Source organism: Camelus ferus, chromosome 6, assembly GCF_009834535.1.
Source record: "Camelus ferus isolate YT-003-E chromosome 6, BCGSAC_Cfer_1.0, whole genome shotgun sequence".
Lineage (NCBI taxonomy): Eukaryota > Metazoa > Chordata > Mammalia > Artiodactyla > Camelidae > Camelus > Camelus ferus.
Genome location: NC_045701.1, coordinates 65498418 through 65523650, shown reverse-complemented (window position 1 = coordinate 65523650; position 25233 = coordinate 65498418). Strand labels below are relative to the sequence as shown.

The window sequence follows — 25233 nt, the reverse complement described above, 5'->3', positions numbered from 1 at the left end:
CATCTAAGAAGTCTGCCCTATTAGCATATCTAATCACTTGAGGATCACCTGGTTAGACTATTTAGGTGGTGGCAAGGGAAGGATTGGCTTATTTCCTTCCTCAGGTGTAATTCTTTGGGCTCTCCACCCAGGGTCACTGCTTGCCCACATGGCACCTATGTGCAAATTAGAAAAAGCCACCCCTTCCTCTGGGTGGTTGTAGCCATGCCAGGGGGCACAACTTGACAAGCAAAGTGAGGACTGGATTTCAGTCCCCACTCACCTTCTTGTGCAGTGAACAGTCTGCACGACTGTACATGGTGATCTTGCCTCCACCCAATGTCACGAGCTCCAGTTTCTCTTCTTGGAGAGGTTTTTGCTTGAGAGGAAGGGGGAAGAGGATGCTTGTTGCTATATGTTAGAGCCAGGTTTCCGGAGGCCCAAGAGCAACACCTTAATGTGGGCGTGTTTTGAGGTCTGGGAGAGTTTCAGGCCATTTCATAGTAGGATCTACTTTTCCTGGGACAGAAAACCCAGTCTCTGTAGTTAAGATAGACCTGGGGGATCTAACAGCTGGCCAGTCTGCCCATAATCCTGCTGGGAAACCTGACAGCCAACAGTCCTGGATTTTCTCATTTGGATGCTTTATGGTAATTTCCAGGAACCCTTTTCCCTCTTCTGAGAAAGAGAGAGAAGGCTGGAGGGGCTAGCCTCTCTTTGCCTTCTCTTGAGCTTTGGTCTGTGGTTAGGACATCTGGGCATGGGGAGTTATAACCCATCTCTGCTTTCAGATCTAAATCCAATCACCTGTTGAGGGGCTGGCCTTCCCTGCTTTGACGAGTCCATTTACGGAGTTCTCCATGGTGTGATCTGTAGGGGAGGGGGTGAGTCCGGAAGACTTCCTGTGGAATCTCAGGGGTATCATCTTCCCCAGCTGTGAGCCAGCACATTCACCTCTAAAACAGAATGGATGGCACGCAGCACATCCATAACATGAGTAGACCTCATGAGGACTCGTGACTTCAAGTTCACTTAGATTGCTCTGTAAATGGATGTATGAATAGACCCAGCACCAAACCCTATAAGTAACCAAAGGCTCTCAAGAAACATGGAGATGTTTGTTCGTTTCCTCGTCCACTCATTCAACAAACATTTACTGAGTATCTACCATGTGCCAGCTCTGTGCTAAGGTCTGGGTGAAGAGGAGAATAAGAAAAATATTCTCCTGCCTTCTGTTTAAATGTCATCTCCTCTGGAAGGCCGTTCCTAACCACCCTTTCCCCAGACTTGGGACCCCCTGTGTAGATTCCTTTTTGGTAGACAGCATTGTACTTGATGCATTTCTGTTTTCCCCACTAGACAGCTTAAGGAGGGAGGGAAGGGACTATGTCTACATTTAGCAGAATACATCTGCACCAATCCAAGCTAAATGTGGCCCCAAGTAATGTGGGTTGATTGAATCCATTTGTTCCACTGAGTGTACTGGAAGTCAGAATGTGTCCCTCTCCTGTGTTGCTATTGTTTAGGAAAATCCAGCTCCCATAGGGGCTCGAATCCCAAGCAGAGATTGCTGTGCTCCTGAGAGGGCCAGGACAAGATGACTGCTAAAGCCAGCAATTCTAAGACACTTGGGGCTTTGGAGGCCTGGACAGTAAAGGGTTAATCAGAGCATGGGTTGCAGGCTACGTAAGAAGCATGCTTGCACAACCATCCCAGGTGCCCAGGCTCTGGTTCTGAGTCCTCTTTAGGAAAGAAATAACAGTAAGAACAGAGAGTTTAGCTCTGAAGAAGAATTCTCTGTGGGCCTGATGCTGACCGTCTGCTATGTGACCACCAATGGGTTTGCAGGATGAGATGGAGTGGGGGAGGGGTGGGTGGGATGGGGGTGCGGTGGCTGTTGGCCTGCCTCCTGCACCTCAGAGCTCTGGGTCTGGTTACACTCGTTGTCACTGCGCACAGAGCCCAGGTCACCACTGGAAGGAGATTATCTGGGCCCTGGTTGCGAACAGCACTGTTTTATTCTTGCTAGGCCATCTTGACTCTGTTCTGTTGTCTATGGCAACGGGAGGAAAGGCAGTTTCCTCCATGTTGGGAACTTATTTTTTCTCCTGTTGGTGGGCTATAACCAGCTCAGCGCCCCTACACAGAGGCTACATGCCCTGAGCACCCCAGAGAAGCCTCGAAATCCAGACTCTGGTGGCCAGTGAGGAGAAGGTGGCTGAATTCAGCCCTGGGCAGACTTGGGGTGGCTGAGGGGAGAGGACCTGTGAGCCGGAGCTATCAGCTCCTCCAGAACGGGGCTCAGCAGCTATAAAATATCCATAGGGCTGCCTTGGCTTCCACAGGAAGTGGAAGAAAAAAAAAAGGAGAGGGGAAAAGGGGAGAAGACAGAAAAGGACCTTGAGAGTAGAAGAGGAGGGCAGGGGAGGGAATGAGAAGAGGAGAAAGGCGTCTATGGAGAAGGGAAGTGACACTGTCAGCAGCCTTGGGCGTGAAGCCAAGGGATGTGAAGCCAAGGTGGGATGACCCCACAGGCCTGGGTGAAAAAATTAGGGTCTCTCTCTGCTAAGGGGCTTCACTTCCATCGAGAAGGTGCTCCATCATGGATGGTTGGATGGATGGAAGGATGGATGAACAGAGCAAAGACCAGTGGGATAGGATTTGCCAGAGATTAAGTGAGTGAAAAGGGGAAGAAATAAGAGTCAGAATGAGAGAATCCAATGAAAGAGTGAAACCATATTTGGTAGGGACTGTCAGCTACAATGTTAATGCCAAGGGGTGGTTGAGAGAGCCCTCTCCCCTCCCTCCAATCTCTGTCCTAAACAAACATGCAATGTAACTGAAAAATAGTGTTTACTGTACAAACAGCCTGAAGAAAAACCTCCCAGACTATGTATCACCCAGATTCCAGGTCCAGGTCCTCCTTGACGGAAATTCCAGAGCTGCCACTGGTCAACAGCAGGCATTGTGTCTACTTTCGCCAAATCCCTTCCCAGACCAAGCGAATGAGGCTGTGGACAGACAGGTGAGGGCCTGAAATACGATTAGAGGAGGCGGGGAAAGTAAGCTCCAGATTAGTTGGGGAATAGGAAGAGTTAAAGAGCTTTAAGCCTTTCAGTCACTCCTACTCGGGGATTTAGAGTATTAATTACTCTAACAATAGCCAATCATTGAGTGGATTGTCTCTTCTCTCCCTTCAGTAAGAAATGTTAAGTATAGGCTTATTCCCAAGGAAGGCCCAGTGGGAATGGTTCATTAGGATCAGGGTCAAGGGTTAGGGGTCAAAGGGTTACACCCTCCAAACCTTGAACCAACAGTGTGGGCAGCTGGGTGAGTGAGCCTTCTTTCAGGGAAGGTCCTTATCAGAAACCAGAGCTGCACAGAGGGACACTGTGAGTCAGATGACAACAGCTAGGTGGAGGGGCAGGTCAGAAGGGGTGCCCAGTAAAGGCTATACGGAAGGAAGGGGTGCCATTCTAAGGGCCCTGTTACATCAGGGTCCTACAGACTCACTCGGGAGTCCCAGGGCTCCTGGGTGGACCCAGTCCAACAACCCGCCTGGGTGCATTCTCAGGTAAGTCTGGGTTGCCTTTAATGTCCATAGATAATAGGAAAACACTGGCTTTTTCTCTGAAAAGGATGCAATGTCATGTTCACGGCTCTGTAAGTGTAGGGATGAGGAGGTCTCATTCCCAAAGCAGTGTAAACCTTACCTGAAATCTTGGAAGCAGCCTTAGAGGAAAGAGAGAGGGACTGACCCAGGAGCAGTGGCCCCTGAGGCTTTGGCACTGAGTCCCAACATGGGCTGGGAAGGTATATTGTATTTGGGGCAAGGGTCAAGTGAAACTCTCAGAAAAATGTCAACCCTGGAGAGTGAATAGGTTTGTCATGTTAGATGCCTCAAAGGGGTCTTAAGTGTTCCTTTGATCAAAGGGAAGACACAAAAGGTGCACTGTGCAGAAATAACCTCCCCAGGAAGGCAAGTGGGCTTAGTAGGTTTTCACAGAAGGGTGGAAGGCTGCTTCATCTTCCCTCTCCCAGGACAGGGAGCTGGCATGCCTGCCCGAGAGGCTGTGCGTTCACTTCTAGGGTCTTTACTGTGGCTGAAAGTCTTTCAGGGTAGATTACTCTCAACGCTGGCTCCTTGTGCTCAAGGCTTCCTTCTACCATGTCTTTGGCATCCATTTCTAAATCTGCTTCAGCCTGGGGAAGGTTGCAGGGCCCAGCTCTGTCAAATTTGCTTCTTTGAACTTGATTGCTTTATGGACAGACCACCTTTACATAACACTAACCTTTTAAGACTCATGACTTTTCCCTCTTTATTATTTAAAATCCTGAACTTTGAACATTTTTCTTTACTCATGCTATTCATCTGTCTTTCTAGTTAAAAATGAAAAAAGAAGTCTTTTCCAGGAAGTGTGTGTCAGGAAAGAAAAGAAGCTCCTTTCTGTTGAGCCGAGTCATCAGTGTCTAGTTTTGGGGCCTGCCCTCTCTCACTATTATTTCTTTATCAAAATCAGTTCTTACGATTTCTGCTTCTGGCCACAATAGAGCATCAGGATCCAGACCTTATCTTCCACGTATACAACTAGAAAACTAGACAAAATAAATATACTGATGGCTTCTGATACTGAACAACAGGCAGTACAGGACTGTGATCCCTGGAATTAAGGAAATAAATGAGGTGAGCCCTATGATTGGAGACACAATTTCTGGATTATACAGTAGGGAAGGAATCCTAAGCAGAGTACAGTGGTTTTGCTGAGTTGAAAAGACAGAAGAGGAAGGTCAAGAAGACTTTGGATGGAAATTATGGGGCAGAGTTCTAGAAAAGAGAGGACTATGTAGAAAAAGCTCCAGAAACCAGAATCAGGGTCCTCTTGAGTATTTGCTTAATCCTAAAATATACACACAGAAGGAAGCTCCATAAGGCTAAGCAAAGAATGACCTGGAGCTATAAGCTGATAATTCTCAGAGTTCACGTGGGACTGCAAAATGTTCAGAAGCAACTGGCTTGATCACCCAGGGCATTTAGTAGAGACCCCATAAGGGCCCAACCAGAAGGACTAAAGTATCTACTCCTAGAGAAAAAGGAACTTTAGACTCACTCTAACAAAGCTTAAAACAATCTCCTAAGGATCAATCTTATCCATAAGTAAACTAACTTTCTGCCAGATAAAAGTCCAAATTTTATCCTAAAAGTCCCACAGTCCTATTTAAAGGAAGATAACAAAACATAGACAACTCACAAAGTAATTTTAAAAATATCCAACATCCAATTAAAAAAAGCACTAGACTCACCAGATAGCAGGCAAATGTGACCTATAACCAAGAGAAAAGTCAGACAATAGAAACAGACTTGAAAATGACAGAGTTGATAGAATGATCAGACAGGCACATTAAAACAGCTATTATAAATATGCAAAATGTGCTCAAGGATCTAAGAAAAAACATGAATAGAATGAAGAAAGAAGGGAAGATGTGTGTGTGTGTGTGTGTGTGTGTATATATATATATACACCAAATGTAATTTCTAACAGTGAAAAAATATGATATCTGAAGTTAAAAGTCAGTAGATGGAATTCAAAGCAAACTGGACACTACAGAAAAAATCAGTGAAATTGGAAACACAGTGATAGAAACTATCTGAAAGGAAGCACAGAGAAGAAAAAGACAAAAAAAAAAAGAAAGGAAAAAAATGAAGAGAATCTTAGTAGCCTGTGAGACAATATCCAGTGGGCTAACATATATGTAACTATAAAGCAGAAAAGGGAAAAAAACAAATTTTTGATGAAATGATGGCCAAAACATTTTCAAATTTAGTAAAAATTATAAATACCATAGATCCAAGAATCATAGCAAAGCCCAAGGAGGATGTAAGAAAACCACAACCAAGGCACATTATAATCAAATTGCTAAAAATTAGCAATAAAGAAAAAAATCTTAAAATGAGCCTGAGATAAAGATATATTTTATAGAGGAACAAATAAAAAAAATGCTGCAGATTTCTGATCAAACTGTACAATCCAGGAGACAATGGAATGGTATCTTCAATGTGCTGAAAGAAAAAAGAAATCGATCTAGAATTGTGTATCCAGTGGTAATACCCTTTAAAAGTGAAGGCAAAATAAAGACTTTCTGAGACAAATAAAATCTTAAGAGAATTCAGCACCAGCAGATCTGCCTTAAAGAAAGTTCTTCAGGCAGAAGAAAAATACTTGGACTCACACAAAAGAATGAAGAATATCAGAAATGGTAAACATGAGTAATATAAATATAAAAGAATCTTTGTTCATTTAAGAATCTCTTTAAAATATTAAATAAAAAATAATAAAGTACTATGGAGTTCAGAACACACGTATAAGTAAAATTTATAAAAGAATAGCATAAAGGGCATGAAAGTATAGCTGATAAGCCAATGTTGAAATTACATCATAAAAAGAACTGCCAATCCAAAAGAAGGCAAGGAAGATGAAAAAGAGAACAAAGAACAGATGGGACTAATAAAAAACAAATAGTAAGATGGCAGACCTAAACCAAACATATTATGAGTACATTACATGTATTTGTAAGTAAATGCAAATTGTCCAGATATTTCAATTTAAGGGGCAGAGATCATCAAAATGGATTTTAAAAAGCCTGTTAAATGAAACCAATTTTAAATGTAAAAACATAAATAGCTTAAAAGAAAAAGAATGAAAAAAAGATATACCATGCAATACTTATCAGGAAACTGGATAACTATGTTAATAACAAAAAAGATTTGAGGACAAGAAATGTGACCACTTTATCAACAGGGACAATTTCATGATGATAAAAAGAAAAGTTTTTTAAGAAGACATAACAGTCCTAAATGTGTCAGTGTCCCCCACTGATAGAGCTTCATTAAAACAAGAAACAAAACTGACCAAATTGAAGGAAGAAATAGAAAAATCCACAATTATAGTTTGATGTTTCATCATTTCTCTCTCAGGAACTGATAGAACAACTAGGCAGAAAAAATAAATACCTGAACAATACCATCAACCGACTTGACCTAACTGACATTTATAGAAAACTCCACTCAACAGAAACAATACGTATTTCAATTTCCTGTGGGGCATTCAGCAAGATAGTCTACAACTGGGGACATAAAAGAAAAAAGACTAAACAAATTTTTAAAATTTGAAATCTCATCGCAAAATAATTCAATTAGAAATAAAAAACAGAAAGGTGTTTGAAAAATACTCAAATATTTGGAAGTTAAACATATTTTTAATAACTCATGGGTCAAAGAAGACAATGTAAAACTAATTTAAAATTATTTTTTAATGAATGAAAACGAAGGCATAATGTATCAGTTTATATGATGCAGAAACTCTGTAAAGCAGAGTTTCAATGGAATTTTAAAAAATTTTATTAAAAATATATCTATTGAGGTACAATTTACATACTATAAAATTTATATTTTAAGTGTAGGATTCAATGATTGTAAGTTAATTTATTGAATCATGCACCCAACAACACAATCTGGATTATCTTCTTATAGTCCCTCAAAAACTGTTGCTACTCCAATCAAGTTACAATTGTCAAATTTTTTTCTTACCTATGCAATCATCTTAACATTAAAAAAAAAACTGAGATCTAATTCAGGTAACATAAAATTCACCTAAGCATAAACAAATAAACCCAATACAACCCCCCCCAAAAAAACAACAACAGAAAAGAAAGATCCATTTTTGACATGCTTATCAAGACAACTCAATGGGGACAGAATACTCTTTTCAACAAATAGTGTTGAGACAAATGGATGTCCATATGGAAAAGAAAGAAGTTGGACCCATACCTCACACTATATACAAAAATTAACTTAAAAAAGATCAAAGACCTAAATGTAAGAGCTAAAAATATAAAACTCTTAGGAAAATATAGGTGTAAATCTTGTGACCTCGGATTAGCCAGTGGTTTCTTAGCTATGACCCCAAAAATACAAACAAAGAAAAAATAATTGGACTTCATCAAAATTAAAAACATTTGTGCATCAAAGGATACTATCAAGTGAAAAGACAACTCATCGAATGGGAAAAATATTTGCAAAGCGCATATATGATAAATGTACCTAAAACATACAAAGAACTCTGACATTGCAACAATAAAATGACAAACATCCCACATTTTAAAAATAGGCAAAGGATTTGAATAGACATTTCTCCAAAGAAGATGTACAAATGGTCAATAAGTACATTAAAAGATGCACAATATTTTTAGTCATTAGGAAAATGCAAGACAAATCACAATGAGATACCATTTCACGCATCCTAGCATGTCTATGATAAAAAAGACAGACAATAATAAGTGTTATAAGAACGTGAAGAGATTAGAACTCTCACATATTACTGGTGAGAATATAAAATGGTACGACTGCTTTGGAAAGCAATTTGACAATTCCTCTAAAAGTTAAACATGAAGTAACTATATGACCCAGCAATTCCACTCCTAGATATGTACCCAAGAGAACAAAAAATACATCTCTACACCCACTTGTCCATGAAATGTTCATAGCAGCATTATTCACATTAGCCAACAATTAGAAGCAACCAAAATGTGCAAGAGATGAATTGATAAACAAAACGTGGTGTCTCCATATAATAGAGCCTTATTCGGCCATAGAAAGGAATGAAATTCTCATACATGCTGCAACTTGGATGAATTTTGAAAACATTATGGTAAATGAAAGAGGCCAGACACAAAAGGTCATATATTGTATAATTCCCTTTATATGAAATGTAAAGAACAGGTAAATCCATAGAGGCAGACAGCAGATCAGTGGTTACCAGGGACTGTGGGAGGGAGGGAGGAATGGGGAGTGACCGCTAATGGATATGGTATTTCTTTCTGGGGTGATGAAAATAGTCTGTATTAAATACTAGTGATCGTTACACAATCTTGTGAATATATTAAAAACGACTGTGTTATACACTTTTTAAAGTGATGGGTTTTATGATATGTGAATTTAAAAGAATAAGGATCTGACAGAAATGACTTTATGCGCCAGTGTTGATACTGATAAAGCCTTTACGTGTTACTCTTTTCAGGAATACCTGATTTAACTCGGCCCCTCTCCCCAAAGGCTACAGAATCTATTTTCTCAAAAAGTCTAGCTCCTAGGACTTTTGATTTTCGTCTCAGCTGTGGTTGTTACTGGGCTGCTTCAAAGCCAGAAGAACCCTGAACAGGCAGCGCAGGTGAGCGTGTATTTAGGGTCTGTGCTAACTTTCCCGCAGTATGAGTCCTTTAAAATCCATTGCTAACTTGCTCCCACAGCCAGGCTCCACTGAAAGGATGAAAGATGATGCTGAGGTACTTTGCTGTTTACAAAAAGCATTTTCATATTTACCACCCTTTTGATCTTTGGCACTTACATCTAAATTAGACATGACAACTGGCCACACCGCAGCAGGCCCTGAACTCTAGCCCCACCCAAAAATCTAACCTTTCTTAGAACAACCAAAATTCATTTTTGAACAGGTCATGGAGAAAAGGCCTCCCATCCAGCCTCCAAGGATATCATGCAGGCTCTTTGGCATTTAAACAACAGCTTCCACTGAGAATTTGCTGCTGGTTTGCATCATGCAGAATGACTTCCAAACTGGTCGTGGGGAGCCCAGAGGTTACATGGCTTGGTCGAGTGTGCTCACCTCCTTGACCGTGCTGTTTGTGCATCCGTTTTCACCCCTGCAGGGCCACACCCACCCACAACATGCACACACACACACACATCCCTTTAGGGCTGGGAATTCTGTCACTTGGCTGCCTTCTCTCAGCAGTATTGTGACCAGGGCTGAGTCCCCACTTGTAATTCTTTTTTCTTACGTTATTGTGGCAAATGTACATAACATAACCAGTTTAAGTAAACAATTCTGTGACATTAAATACCCTCACATTTTTCACCACCCATCTCCAGAACTTTTTCATCTTCCCAAAATGAAACTGTATATCCATTAAACATGAGCTTCCCATTCCTCCTTGACCAGGCCCTGGCAATCACCATTCTACTTTCTGTCTCTATGAATTAGACTACTCTAGATACCTTATATAAGTAGAATCATACAGCATTTGTCTTTTTACAACTTAAATTTCTTCTTTTTTTTTTTAATGGCGGTACTGGGGATTGAACCCAGGACCTAATGCATGCTATTAAGCACGTGCTCTACCACTGAGCTATACCCTCCGCCAATTTAAATTTCTTGATGGCAAAATGTCATCTGGTTCCAGTGCTGGCCCATAGGTCTGGGTGTTTGAGTGGGTAACCAGCCTAGGAAAAATGATAGGAGAGACCAGAGCACAAAAACAACCTGGGTCAGAATCAGGACGGCTCTCTCTCTGCGACAACAGCTGGAAATTCCGTCTGCTCTTCCGTAAATCGGGTGTTACAAACAGGAGACTTTTCAAACCCAATCCCAAACACAGACATTCTCCCCTCGTCAGTCTGTCTGCTGGGCCCCATCGAGACAGCTGGACTTTCCACGCAAGTAAAAGCGTTCAGCTGTGAGTGCCCTTTCCCGGGTCAGCCTGCTCCCACTTACCTTGAAGGAGAACATAAGCTCCTTCAGGGAAGTGACTATTTTTCTGTTCCATGTTATGTACAATGCAGCGCAGAGGGCTTTCAAAATGTCCTCTGCTGGGACTAGCAGCAGTTAAATCAATCCATGCCCTGGAAGATTGGCACGACTGTTGTATTTACTCAGCCAGTTCTTTGAAATCCACTGCAAAGATATGAGTCTCACGCATGAGCCTGCCACCAGCTTTCGTGAAGATGGATGAACCAATTCCTTATTACTGAAAATGAGAATCTTTTGCTGGATTTGAGGTAAGGCCACAGACAGACTGGAAACAAGGAGACTGGAAAATGAAGGTGAATCTCACAGGCACTCTGATGTCCAGGCCAGATCTGGAGGCCGGCTGGGTGCAAGCCACGTGGGGGTGCCCAGGCACAAAGCTATGTAAACCTTTGTCAAGTGAAAAAGCTTAGCTTCCCCAGGTTCCCCGTGAGATCTCCTGTGTGACTGCCCAGTTTGGACGGTCACACAGATAGGTGGTATCCTACCTGACTTTCACTAAACATGCTAATTTGTTTATTTTTAGATAGTGCATTTCTTCCTCAGTCATTAGCCTAGCAAGCTTCAGAAGTCCTCCTGCAGTAAGGATGACGCTGTCAGGAAGGCAGGAGAAGCTCTTCCTACCTCTGCAGAAGACCCAGCTGGAGGAAAGATTTATTGTGAGCGTCAGTGTTGGAGAGAGAGGAGGAAGATTTAGAGAAGAGAAGAGAGATTTTTCACTGGAGATATTGTAAGACGATGACACCCTTTGCTGAAAAAGATGAGAAAGCAGTTGCCCTGGAGGTTCAGGAAACAGGGTTTTATACTCACTGTTGGATATTCAGTGTAGACCTGGGGGTGCTGGAAAAATAGGCTGGGTGACCCCTGGCTGCTCCTTGACTACTTGTCCGAGTTCTTTCTGTTCTGCTTCTGGTCTACCCAGTTTACAGGCGGAAGAGAAGAATTGAGGCCAGTTGGGTTCGTCTGTGGAGGGCACGTGTAATCAGACATTGGGCAACTGAGCCTGGGATTCTTTATTTCCTAAGTACCAAACCGGGAGATTGGGGCCAGGATGTGTTTCCGCCGCTGACTAGCATCTAAGATTTGGGACCACTCTGGCCACAGGTTTATCATCTAGGAAATGAAAGAATAGGACCAGATTCAAATGCAAAAGAAACTCTTATTAAGTATGTGTAAGCTACAAATTTGAGTAAGTACTGTTCTTTGGCCACACAACCAGGGAGATGAGACACGCACACATGCGCTCAGACGCAGCCGTAATGGGAAACAAACTCTACTGTAAGGGAGAATGGGGAAGGGGAGAGGTTGAGCCTAGCTCTGGAATCCTATAGGCTTCTTGGAGGAGGTGGGCTATGAGATCAGCCTTGAGTAGGGTTAAATAAGGTGCTAATAATGGGGCCAAAGAAGGTGAGGCATCTCCGGCAGAAAAACAAGTGGAAAAAAAAAAAAAGCCAGGAAACTGGGTGAGCACAGGGTGGCAGGTTCTGAGAGTAGAGAGTATGTGGCTATGATCAGAGTGCAGATGCACATCACATAGGTCTTTAGTCACTGTCTGCCAAGAGGTGATGGCAGCGACGACTGGGCTGGAAGGGCAGGCCAGGACCTCTCCCAGCTAGGGGGCCGTGAGCAGCGTGGAGTCCGTATGGGTTTCTGAAAGGGAGATAGACCACTGTGGTGAGGTCTGTGTTCAAGCACAGGTGGACCATGAGAGGGGAGCCCAGAGCCTGAGAGAAAAGGTCCCGGAGAGACTTGATAACAACCTGAATTTAGATAGCCACGTGGAGGGGAGGAGGGATATAAAACACAGTGCCAAAGAAGATTCTGCAGGCTTTCCTGCAAGATTTCAAGAGGCTGATCAGAAGTGTGATGAGAGGGAGAGGAAGGAGATGAGGACAATTTTGAGGGTTTTGAGCCTGAGCAATGAGGAGATTCATAAACAGAGACAAGTAATCTCGAGAAGAGATGGATTTTGGAGGAGATGATCAGTTTCATTTTGTGCAGAAAGATTTTGAGATGTCTACAGGGAGTTATATATGGCCAGTAGGCAGGTGGAAAAGGGGAAATTTCAGTAGCCAGAGATCTGGGGCTGATGGAAGTCTTGGTCAAAAATGTGGACATGGTGAGATGGACGGTGGGGGGTGTGCTGCGAGGAGAGGCCGGCAGGCAGAGGAGCAGGGGTAAAGAGCACCAGGAGGGAGAGGAAAACAGGAGCCCAGCAGGAAGTAACCAGGAGTAGTGGTGGAAGGAGGGCCACGCTGTGAGGAGGGGGCGGTGGGTGGCTCCTGGGCCACTGTCATTAGGAAGGCCAGTGAAAATGGCCCTGAAGCAGCAGCCAGTTGCCAAGGCCTAAGGAGAGGAAGTAGAAGCAGAGGGCGTAATGGGCCCTGTAAAGGAGTTTGTAATAAAGGAGCAAGAGCAAAAAGATGGTGAACTGAGAGACAGCAGGGCCAAGGGGAGTTATTTTAGGATAAGGAAGACGTGGGCATGCTTCTCACACGTGAATGTGCATTCGGATTACAGGGAATCCTGTTAACACGCAGCTTCCGATCCAGGAGTGAGGACAGGGGACAGCACGGCCTGAAGAGACAGGGGCTGATGATGGCATGTTGGACCAGGGAAGGAAGTTAACTTTGCAAAAGAGGCGGGGATGTCAGCTGCCCTCTGAATGAGGGAGGGAACTGTGAGGTAGGGGAAGGAGAGTCAGGGGGTCCCTGAGGAAAGGCCTGGACCTTCTCAGTCAGCTGGGCAGCAAGAGAGCATGCACACAGAAGGTAGAAATGGGGGCTGGGGGTCTGAGGAGAGCAAAAGCCTCAGCGACAGTGGTCTGGCTGACTTGCTGGCCTGAGAGCAGAGCAGGACTCGGGTAAGTTGTGCAGCCGGGGTGGCGGCTGTGCTCCCCACACCCGCTGCAGGGTCTGGAAGCTGCAGAATGGGCCGGTGGGCCTGGGACAGGTGAGGGGCTAAGAGGCCTAAGGGTGCAGATGAGAGCTTGGTGGGAAGGCCAGCTCCTAAAGGGACATGGGGCCGGGTAGGGGCGCAAGAGACAGGGGGAGAGGGGAGAGTTAGAGGAAAGATGTGGGAGGGGGAAGCTGGGGTCCGAGAGCCATCAGCGGAGAAGTTCTCAGACGCGCAATTGGGGATGCCTAAAGGGGCCAGGCAGGTACATGGCTGAGATGGAGCAGAGTGGAGGCCATAGAGATGAGGAGGGGCCCCAGCACAGAGGAGGGGGAGGCTGGTCTGGTGGCAGATCTATGCGTGCTGAGAGAGAGAAGGGCCCAGCGGCACTGGAAGGGGTAGAGCCCAGGCCCTGGCCTGTGGAAACCCTGGGGAAAGTCCTTCCGCTCATTCGCGACAGCACCTGTTTGGAGGCCAGGGAGGCTCCTGGAGGCAGAGAGGCTGGCCCTGTTCTCGTTCTCTCAACCCCTACTTCCTGAGGCTCTTTCAGCAGGGTCACGGGCTGGGATACTGAGGTCTGAGTTTTATGCCTTTAGTCTGTGATAGGAAGGGGAGGGCATGAGAGGGGAACCCTGGGACAGCTGCCCCGCTGCCCCGCCCCGCTGCAGCCTGCTCAAGGGCACTCTAAGGTCACCCGCCACCTGTAGCCGCTCTCCCAGACCAGGGAAGGTTAAATCATTTGGAGGTCAAGCCCTTAGGTGCCAAGGTTTCAGCAGGTCTCGCTTTCCCAGCCCTTGGGATCGCCCCCCACAACCCTCTAAACTGCGAGGCCCATTTTGAAGCTGGTGAGTGTCCCTGTACCCATCCTGAGACAAGGGGATCTTCGAGGACCAGCCGTCAGCACTTCCTGCCTTGGGAGGACAGGCCGGCAGCACGGCTGGACACCCGGCTCACGGTTGTTTGGTTTGATTCTCTTTCTCTCCCTGGTGAGCTTCGGCTTGTGGTTGTTTGCTCTTCATCAGTAGTTTGTGGAGCCGGTGGTGTCGGGGGAGGAAAGAAGAGGGCAGGCAACTCTCAGCTGCTGTGCTGGTGCCCAGCGGGGCCCTGGGCCCTCCCACTCGGCCTCCACGTGCCCGCGTGGGACCCGTGGGCCCGTGTCCACAGCCAGCCCTCAGGCTCACAGCCCTCGCGGGACGGCCCTGTGCGGTCCTTCCAGGTCCTTGGAGCTGCTGAGCTCATACCACCTCTGTGGGAAATCGCCATGGGCCCCCTCCCTCCAAGTCAGAACCAACCTTTCCTTTATTCCCTCCACCAAGGCCTGGGATTTCTTTGCCTTTTAGCTTCACTCTTCCTCCCTATGGAAGACTTTACAGGAAGAGAGCAGGATGTCAGTCAGGCCTTCCTGTGGCCTAGCCCTCCCTGGTGACCTGCGGCCAATCCTGTGTTGCCAGCCTCGCTCTTTTTCCCCAGCGCCATAGGGGACAGCCTCTGGCCCTTCTTGGGAGCATCCTCCCATGTGTCTGTCTGTCCATTGTCTATGTGTTCCTCATCCCTTCCCCGTGCCGCTGGCTATATGTCCGCAACGGGGGAGGACCGCTCTAAAGGATTTGTGCAGAGACCTTGGGCAGAAGAAGATAAATGGAATGTGCAATAAATCCAGAAGCAAAGTTGTAACTCGACTTAAAAACAAACAAAAGGGCCAGAACTGCACTTAAGCTCAGCAGAAGCTCATCTCTCAGTATAAACAGAAAAGGGCGGACGTGGGCTGAGGAGCCTTGCTCAGGCCTGGACCGGGACAGGGACAGCGAGGGAGGGGTCTGGAGCAGCTGGCCGCCCACTTCCTCTGGAAGGGATGGTTGTGGGGGAGGGTCTCTGTGGCCTCGTTAAAGGAGAGAGAAGACGCTGGCACTGCTCTTGTTTGCCACCCGTTCTTCCATGACTTACCCTTTTTAAAAGACACCCTCAGGATTGGGCAGGAAATGCTTAGCTTGTTCCTTGGGCTGAGGCTGGAGCTGATCATATAGATGTAAAGTGGGGCGCAAAATGCAGTGTGGGCATGAGCTCCCTGGCCTCAGCCTTCCCTGGGACTGGAGCATTGGGAGTTCACCTGGGGCTCTCAGCTGGCTCAAAGGGGTGGGCTGTGCCACGCTGTCTTCCCTTGGACAGTGGCCTGCTAGGCAGGACCCTGGAGGGGTCGCTCTTGCTAGAATCTTCACACCTCGCCTAGAAGCATTCGGCTGTAATCACCACAATTACAGCGCTTTGCCTTTACGTGTAATTTTGAAGTGCTTCCACACAGACACTCTCATCTGAGGTGGAACAGACAGCATCAGCATTTTATGGGCAGGAAAACGGACACAGAGAGGTAAAGAGATCTACCCAAGGTCACACAGCGAGCAGTTGACCTAGGTCAGTGCAGTGGAAAAGGTGGGTCCTGAGGTATAGTTCCCACTCAGTTAATAACAAACTGTGTGATCTTGGGTGAGATACCTAATCTCTCTGGGCGCAGGCTTTCCTCTGTAAGCTGCAATTCCTTCCAAAGTTTAAACAGATCAACTACTGTCCCCTCTGACTCTGTGGCTGGGCTTTTCAAAAGTCTGGAAACTCAGGGGAAACTAATAATGTGTCAAGGAGTTTATAAAGCGACAGTTTAAAACACAGCACATCTTCATTTCTGCATTGGATATTTCTGGAGGAAAAAAATCAAATTTAAAAAATTGTAAAAATAAAATGGTTAGACTGTAGAAGAGGATGCAAAATTCAAACTTTCAAACAGGAAACTTCAGGGGTGTTTTGTCCTTGCTATCTGTTTTAGGTACCCCCTCCCCAAAGTATGAGCATATTTACTCTCTCCTGTCTCTTGGGAAGTGGGTAGGAGAGTTTTCTAATGGGGGTTCGAGGACCACCAGGCAGTGAGCTGCAGAAACCTATATTGCTATTAAATGTAGGAGGGTTGGGGTGGGTGTGAGGGGGCTGCGTTCCCTTTCCTAAGGAGAGAGCTGTTCTCATCCCAAGCTTCACATTGTCGCCTGATGAGCTTTTGAAACACACCTAGGCCAGGTCCCGCCCTGACTGAGTAAGCCAGAGTCCTGGGCGTGTGGTCAGTACTCCATGGCTTTGAAGACCTTCCTGGGTGATTCTGATGTACGGTGTGGGCTGAGTACACTGACTTATGATGTTTCAGACTTGGGAGTTCAGGGAACCCCAGAGTGTTTATGTCCAAGGAGGGGAAACAGTGACGGACAGACAGCTCCCTCCCCTCTACCTTCCAACTGCTGCTTAGACTAGTGGGCAGATGAGACTGTATTCTAGAAGCCTGTGCCCCTAACTAAAAGAAAGGGCAGTGAGGTTGTGGGACGTGGAGTGGAGAGCAAGACAGAACTTTGCTGGGAAGGGGCAGGAAGACATTCTGGGTTGGAAAGTGTCCCCCTAAAATTCATGTTCTTCTTGGAATCTCAGACCATGAATTTATTTGCAAATAGGGTCATTGCAGGTAAAATTAATTAAGATGAGGTCATACCGGAGCAGGGTGAGCCCCTAATACAATATGACTGCTGTCCTTGTAAGAAGAGGAGAGACACACAGGGAAGAGACCATGCGACAACAGAGGCAGAGATCAGACTGATGATGCAGCTGGAGACCAAGGATGGCTGGTGACCACCCGAAGCTGGGAGAGAGGCCTGGAACAGATCCTTAAGAGCCTCCAGAAGGAACTAACCCTGCCCACACCTTGCTTTCAGACTTCTAGGCTTTAGAGCTATGGGAGAATAAATGTCTGTTGTTTTAAGCCAAGCTCTATAAGTTCGTGATACTGTTACAGATACCGAACAGAGGCTGATGTCAGTAAAGCCTAGCTGTAGACGCTTCTCCTGAAACACTGGTGACAGGGACTGTGGCCTCTGCACCAGCCACTCTGGGGCATCTGGGGAGCTGTAGGGTGTGGCTGCCAAGGAAACTGAGAGGCAGGAAGGGAACACACAGCAGTGGGCTTATCCTACTGAAAAACTGAGGGGACAGAGGAAGCTGTGACTTGTGCAAGGCATCACTCTTTGCAGGTCTAACACAAGAACAAAGGAGTCAGTTCACTCACTCTCCACCGACTTATGGAGTCCTACAGTGTGCTGGGCTCTGAGAAGAAGGTACAGAGACCAGAGCCAGCCCTGCCCTGTCCTCAGGGATCTTGAAGGCTGGGTCCATGAACACTAAGATTTCTTCCAGCTCAGACCTGTGGTAATTAAAAGGGCAAAGAGGGCAGCCTGGCTGGGGGCCATGGTGCGGCCATGGGGCATTTGGGGGACACTGCTGTCTCTCTGCCTGGACAGGGCCGAGGAAGGGCTGCAGGAAACGTGTTCCCATGAGGACATGGATCCAGACCCTGCTTTCCTCTGCAGACATTACAGCAGGGCCGAAGTGGTCCAGGACCAGCACTGGCCTGGCCTGGCCACTGCAACCACTGGCGGGATCTGGAGGCGGTGAGATGAGCCTTGGCGGCCACCACTAATTGTCCAAACCCGAGAATATTTTCAGCCCATTTGCACTTATCAAATATCACCCTGGAAACCCCAGCAATTGGCTCAGGATCGTGTCCAGAACGAGAGGGATTTCACACATTCAGTCTGGTGCAGGGGAGTTTCTTGGAATGGCAGCCTCAGAGGGGGCCTGGCCTCCTCGTTCTGGATCACCCACCTTCACATGCTCCCCGCACATTGGGCCATACATCCAAAGGCACTCTCAGACAGACACTCCAGCCACAAGATCTCTGAGTTCCTCTGGCTGGCTGGTTTCCCCTTCACATTTTGGGGACTCCCATGGCCCTTGCAACCAGGGATTCTGGCAGTCCAAGAAATACAAAGTTCAGGCCCTGAGACTGTGGTTTTTCTGAAACTCCAGTTCATTTGGGCTAGAGGTGAGCGCTTCCCTCCCGAGACCCCGGCAGGCGGGTCTGAAGCAAAGTTCAAGGAACAGTCGCTTCCTCCATGGCTGGGTGGTGATCCTCCGGCCCAGGCTCAGCTTGACAACATGTTGACAGGCGACAGGGCTGGACTGGAGCAGTGGCTCGAGGCCAGACTAGGTACCTGGGTTCCCTGCTCCGACTTGACAACAGTTTAACAACAGCCGTAATCATCAACTCTCCGAAGGCCTTTATTAAAAGTTCCATGTTACCTGACACTTGTACATAATTAAAACAGAATCACCGTTTGCAGTTCACTTTACCTTCTATGACCTCATGGATTTTTACAAGGACGTCCCAGAATGCCTTCTTTTCAAAGCCTAAGGGGTATACTGGGGGCCCCCAGAAAGGGTAAAGAGTGGAACCCCAATCTCCTCATACTCATAAATGAAAAGATGAAAGAGAAAACAGGTCCTGTTTTTCATGGTTATTAAAGTAACACATGGTCACAGAGGACATGTTGAAAGCCACTGAAAAGGATGAAAAATCAAATAGAAGCCACCCACAATCCCACCCCTGGAGACCACAGTCAGTGTTCTGGGGTGTATATACCCTTCCTGAGTATGAACATATCTCTTAATATCTGTACCTTAAACATAAAAGTGAAAACAGACTGGCATGATAATTCATAATTTCATAAGTGAGGCCCTAAAATCGCATTGGTTGGGGATGATGATGACTTCAGCTTAGACTTGTTGGGGTTGAAGACACTGCAGGGTAAGACTTTCAAGGGTGAGGAAGGGGTAATGACCAGTATCATGCTTTAGAAAGGGCAAGGAAAATAAAGAATGAGAAAAAGCCATTGGGCTTGACAATTAGGTGGTCTTGGTAACCTCAGTGGAGAGGACAGAGGCTGGTGTAAGGGAGGGAGGCAGTGGGTAAGTAGGGTAGGTGGGTAGCATTTGTTGTACTCTCCTATGATATATGGAAATTAAAAGCCAGGATAATAACATGAGTGGACAGCAGAGTTGAGTGATGAGAGCCTGATGCATATTTGAATAAAGAATGAAACTCAATCATCAAGATATTCAGCCCTGATCCCATTAAGTACTTCCTCTGAGAGTTGGCAAACTGATATCCTCTAATCATGCCTTATATTTATAAAGGCCTTTCTCCAAAGAACTCCAAGTGCTCAATAAACATTAATTAATTCACTCTTGCAGCCTCCTTTAGGGAAAAATTGGTGGCAGTTATTATCATAATGTTTACAGGCACAGATCCTGTGGCCAAGATGAGAATAATGCTGCCCGCCAAGGTCACAAAGCTAGCCGGGGTGGGAGGTGTTGTATGTGGCCCCGCCCCTTCCGCGGCTAGGCCATTCCTAAAGGACTCACATCTTGCCAGGCCCCCCAAGTTGCTGGTGAAACTATGAGACCAACTACAGGGTCCGATGCTTCAGGGGTGGTTGCAGGATAAACCCAAACGGATCTGAGGGCCCGCCGGCTGTGGGGCTCAGGAATGGATCTTTTGTTTGCTCAGTCCTGGACCACGTGGGGGCCTGAGCAGCTTCCTCTGCTGCATCCTTAAGGGTCATAAGCAAATGCTGGGTCTAAGCATCAACAAAACCACCAAACTCAAGAAAGCAAGCAGTTGTCCTGTTTATTTTGTAGGTTCCCTCACACAAGAAATTCCCAGTTAAAAAAAAAAAAGAAATTCCCAAGCACCTTCAAGTAAGGAAATATCTCCAATCCTTATGCTTCAGGCAGTGCAATTTCCAACCATTGTTCAGAAGCAAAATGATCTCCAAGTGCAAAGAGTAATCAAGGACAGCCCACTAAAAGGATGATCTGGTCACCTCTGGTGGTGAGTTTGGGCTTTATCAGGCCAGGAAAAGAAGGGAATCCCAAAGACCACAAAGGTGGAGGTGGTCTGCAAAGCCCCCCAGCTGCATCCCCCAAGAGTGCAGATGTAGGGACCATTAACTTAAAGTCACGCTGTGCTTCCGGGATTGGGCCTATGAGCTGGCACTGCTCAGGCTCTTAGCTAATGAGGACTGGCTCTTGCAGGATCAGCTAAGTGGTTCACATTCTCAGTCTGGTGTTTATACCACTTGGGTGGACCTGGGAAATTCAAGGGGCCACCGGCATGTTGGCCCAAAGCCAGGGTTTAATTAAGCCCCAAATCTCTAGTGATTTCACCAGGGGCCTGATCCCCGTGAGGCCAGCCAAAGTGAGAAGCGTCCTAAAGACCATTGGATCCGCTTCTTTTGAGTTTCCCCTCCACCCATTGTTTGTGGGGGCCTTGCTTGTTAGTGGGACTAATCCCCTCAAAGTCACAGAGCAGCATACAGAAAACTGGAGGACCAGCCCTGCATAGGATCAGCTTAACTATGGCGCCTACCACAGCATGCAGGCGGTTTCCCACACCCGTCTGTCCCAGGCCAAGGAACGAGGATATTCATGAGGAAAGACAGGCAGCTTAGCACAATAACACTTTCATTGTGAGGTTTCTGTTGAAGAATCCTTGGTGTTTGGTCAGAAATTACCAAAAACATGTCGTTCGGGAAATAGAATGATTAGGGTGGACTATTTGAATTGGGAGATCCAGAAGGCCCAGGCACCTGCAGGGCAGAGGCCTGGGACCCACAGCCAAGGCCGAATCTCCAGGGGACCAGCAGGCCCCTGGGAAGGAAGAGGGTGACGTGAAGAGCTACTGAATAGAGCAACGACTTGCGACTTCTGGGGAATTTCTGTCTTCTTTTTCTTTTATCCCTCTTTCATAGCCATGGAACAGAGAAATTCCAGCTTCTTACAATAAAGGTGAAGAGGGCCCACCCATGGTCTGAGTGGCTGATAAAGAGCTGATTGGTAAAGGTCACAGTACAGGCTGAACGTCAGCGGGGCTGCTCGGATGGAGGGCTGTGGGAAAAGAACTGTAAAGTCTTGTCTTTCTCCAACTTTCTTTATCCATTTGCAGAGACTAAAGGGTGAGTCCTCAGGTCTTGGAGTCAGATGGCCTGAGTCTGCACCCTGGAAGATGCCCCTTGGAAATCGGGTCCCGCTCCACTTGGGAGCCTACAAGCCTCGTGGTTTCTCTAGCAGCACTGAGGCCAGCGGGTTTCCCAAAGGGGGCGGGGCCAGGCTTCTGCCTCATGGCACCTCCTCCTGCTGCACCTGGGGAGCTAGCGTGCCAGCCTCCTGGGTGTGTATGAAATGAGTTACGGTATATAATGTCCGAAGAGTCGGGCACTCAAGTTCTCTATTTCAGTCCCATATCATCACCATCCTTCTTGGCCTGGAGTTTTGGTTGGCTATGGAGTCTGGCCCACACTGCCACAGCTCCTGGCAGCCTCCCTGTGTTCAGAGAGTGTGGGGATAGAGCCCTGGCCCGCTGTGGGTCTCCCCCAACACAGCAGCTGAGGGAGCGGCTGCGCAGACAGGGCTCTGGAGGTGAGCGCCGCCGTGTTTGCCTTTCCAAAGTGCCGCTGTGTTCCTGAAGGCCCGCAGCTTCCTCTGCCCTGCTGGGCTTTTTTTCTTCCCAGTTCCTCTCAGTGATATCTTAAGAGGCAAACTTCCAGCACTAACAGGAGGTCTTTTGTTCTCCTTTTCTCTAAGTGGACTTTAACCCAGTTATGACAGATGAGTCACTGTAAAAACAAACAAATAATAAGACTCCATTTTCTTAAAGGCTCTTCCCTGCCTGCTGACAGAAAAGGGGGAACCTGACACTGCACTGGGCCTGTGGGGCTTCTCCCGGCCCCACAGCCCAGGAGAACCTTCCAGAACTCTGGAGCCCAGCACCGTGGAACTGCTTCGTGAGGCTCTGGCTTGTTTAGAATTTCCTCTGATTTGGAGTGGCCCAGGGGCTCCTAGGAATTCTGGTCCCAGCCTGATCCTGGTTGGGATTTACATCCCTGGATCTGCTACAAACTAAATGCTGGACTGGCTTCCCGTCACACTTCAGTTTCTTTATATGTGAAACAGGGGTATTAGACACTGTATGATTTTTATCAGGAAGGACTTGGCAGTAGAATATCTTCTGCTCTGTTAGAAGACTCCAAGGCATGCTCACTACACAAGTGCAAGCCTGCATCCATTCAGTAAAAGTTCACCAGGCACTCAGGTAGGCACTGGGGTTGCAGAGATGGTGCCCTCAGGGAGACATGTAAGTAAATGAATGCTGTGACTTCGGATCCAGGTAAGATGGCACCTGAGCCAATGGTGGGGTGAGGTAAACCTAGAGGTTTGCTCTAGGAATGCTGGGAAACTCTTCTTACCATGAGTGCATGCTCATCAGTCGCTTGGGGGGCGAAGGGGGCAGATTTGGCAGGCAGAGGGAGTGCGGGGCATAACCACAGGACTGAGACCCATGGCCAGTTTGGACCTACCCTTGTGCAAGCCCTTTCTAATCTTTGTCCAGGCATATTTGCCTACATGCTTGAGTAGAGCTGGACCCTCCTTTTCCTGAGAAAGAGCTGTCTCTGAACATGCTGCTGGCTTCAGGACTCTGGTCTGAGATATCTTCTGGCTGCCTCAAACATGAAGGCTTGCTTTGGGCCACCAGCCCCCTGGGTTCACTACCAAAGAGTGGTCATGGCTCCTGATGGGTGGTGGTATCTATGTTCTCCAGAAGGCTGTCACCCACTGTCACAGTCACTGTGTCCTGACTCCCTGGAGTGCAGATGCAGAGTGAAACATACTCTTGTCTACAATGAAAACATCAGCTCAATTGCCTGGAAAATTCCTGCTCATGGTCAACCCCAACTTACAAGTCTTCTGTACTGCGAAGAGCCCCGGAAGTCGTGGGGAGAGTGAGCACCCCTCGTCTTTGTGCTCTGGGGTTCGTTCTTGCTTTAGGCTCTAACCATAATCTATTGTAATTTCTCAGTTTCCCTGAATGCCCTTCACCTGGGCTGTGAGCTCTTGGAAGGGATGATGGGCAATGTATAGTATTTGGTTCATGTTCGTACAAGGTGTTCAACTGATGTTTGTTAAACAGACACAGGAATGAATGAATGAGGTTTGAGTTGGTTTGTTTCACATAGTCTAAACATGACATCAGCTGAAAGCTTCACCTTCATCATCAGCTTTGATAATAAAACAAGGTTCTAAGGGTTTCCTACTGGTAGCACCATTTTGTGCACAAGTAGATCTCTCTTCCCCAGAAGCTACTTGCTCTTGAGAATTTAGATTTTTTTTTTTTTTTGAGAATTTAGATTTGAAATCACTGAGCCCACCATGGCACTCGAGGGAAAAAGGGGACCCTTGTCTACTTTTTTCACGCTGACTTCCCTGCTTTAGCAAATCCCGGGAACTGAAACTGTGAGGATCCTCTGTTTAATCTGTTGGGTTTGTGCCCCCTGAATACAGTACTTTATATTTCTGTGTCAATCATCTGAAAAGTGAACATCTCCCCACCTTGTGATCTGGCAAGACTTCATTCCAACTGGAGTTAGTCTAGGTCTATTGCCTTATTTATATATAGATAGATATAGATATAGATACAGATATAGATATAGATATATCTATCTATCTATCTATCTATCTATCTATCTATCTATCTATCTATCTACCTATATTGAGGCACCTTATCAAGGGCCAGTCTGGTGGAAGCCTTATTCTACAGGGAAGTGCACCTCGACTGGCCCTTCCTTCCACAGTCTCTATTCTGCCATGCTCAGGTGTCCCTAGGCGATCAAGAGCAGAGGACAGGAAATTATTTCAGTGGTGGGGCTGAGAGGGTACAGACCCCAGACTAGCCCAGCCTCAGCTTATTTCTCTGCTTTGGGAGAACTCAGGCCCCTGCCTAAGATCTCATCTCTTGGGGTTGGATTGCAGCTTTCAAAGGAGGAATAAAAAATTCCAGGAACAGTGTCGGTCTCAATGACAGTAGCTGGTTAATTACTTCTGAGAAAATGGAAAGCTTGGTCTCTTGATGTTTGCGATGACAGACACAAGAGGAATTTTCCAATACAATAGAGGAATGAATTTTCCAAGGACAGGCTGACTGAGAAAAGCCACCATCTGACTATGCACCAGTAGGGTAACGTGGCACCCCTAGAGTGGCAGAGTTGGCAGCTGAAATAGTGGCCTGGTAGGACAGCAGTGCTCCCCCTACTGTAAGATCTGCGACCTACAGGAGTGGTGACTTCAGGACAGGGGGAACACTTGGAGTGCAGTTTCCTGTGGGGAGGAGGGCGACGATCTAGACCGATTTGCTTAGGACGGCGGTGGTGATATGGTACAGCTAAAAGCTAGAAAGGTTCTTTAAAGTCTGTGACAGAAATGGTGTCCACTCAGGCCTGTCTCTGTTCTGCAGCATACTTTACCATAGTCCAACTGTTCCCTTCTATGAACTCATTTCTTACTCCCTTCGTCTCCTCTCTACATGGGACACCTTCCTTGGAACTAGACACATAAAGCCAGGTTGTCCTAGTCCCTTAGTTTTGGTCTCTCCAAGTCCCTTCATCATCCTTCCTTAAGAGAAGAAGGGCCATGGCTCTTCCAGCTCCTTCCCATCTCACTGCCACAGCAGGTTTCAAAACTCCAAGGGACAGGATGCTGTCAAATGGCCCAGGAGAAGGGATGAAAACCCACGGAACAGCTGTTGAGGTTTATAATTGTCCTCTGTGAGCCCCTATACACTTAATTAAAGATCCCTTGGAGAAGATTTTTTTTTTTTTTTTTTAATGGAGGTACTGGGGATTGGACCCAGGACCTCATGCATGCTAAGCATGTGATCTACCACTGAGCTATGGCCCTCCCCCCTGAGAAGCTTATTCCTGATGAGGAAAAAAAATGATTTATTCCCAGTGCCAGGCAGACATGAACCCTTTCCGTAGCTGTTACTGTCAGTGACCCCTTGGCACTG

General features: G+C 46.7%; 1 protein-coding gene across 8 annotated transcripts in view; it reads right to left on the bottom strand.

The window, feature by feature from the left end:
• RAD51B (RAD51 paralog B) overlaps nucleotides 1-25233 on the bottom strand; it is a 723675-nt gene that overhangs the window by 76659 nt on the left and 621783 nt on the right. For 2 of the 8 annotated variants that reach the window (XR_004320785.1, XM_032482246.1), the window contains one exon: nucleotides 19998-22009. The exons of 5 other annotated variants lie outside the window; for them this stretch is intronic. Coding sequence is in view for 2 of the 3 variants with exons in the window: in XM_032482246.1 (XP_032338137.1) it covers nucleotides 21993-22009 (17 nt within the window). In the remaining variant the exon portion in view is untranslated. Of the gene's footprint in view, nucleotides 1-11387; nucleotides 11541-19997; nucleotides 22010-25233 lie in introns of those variants that run through there. One more of the 8 variants, XM_032482238.1, reaches the window with a different exon arrangement.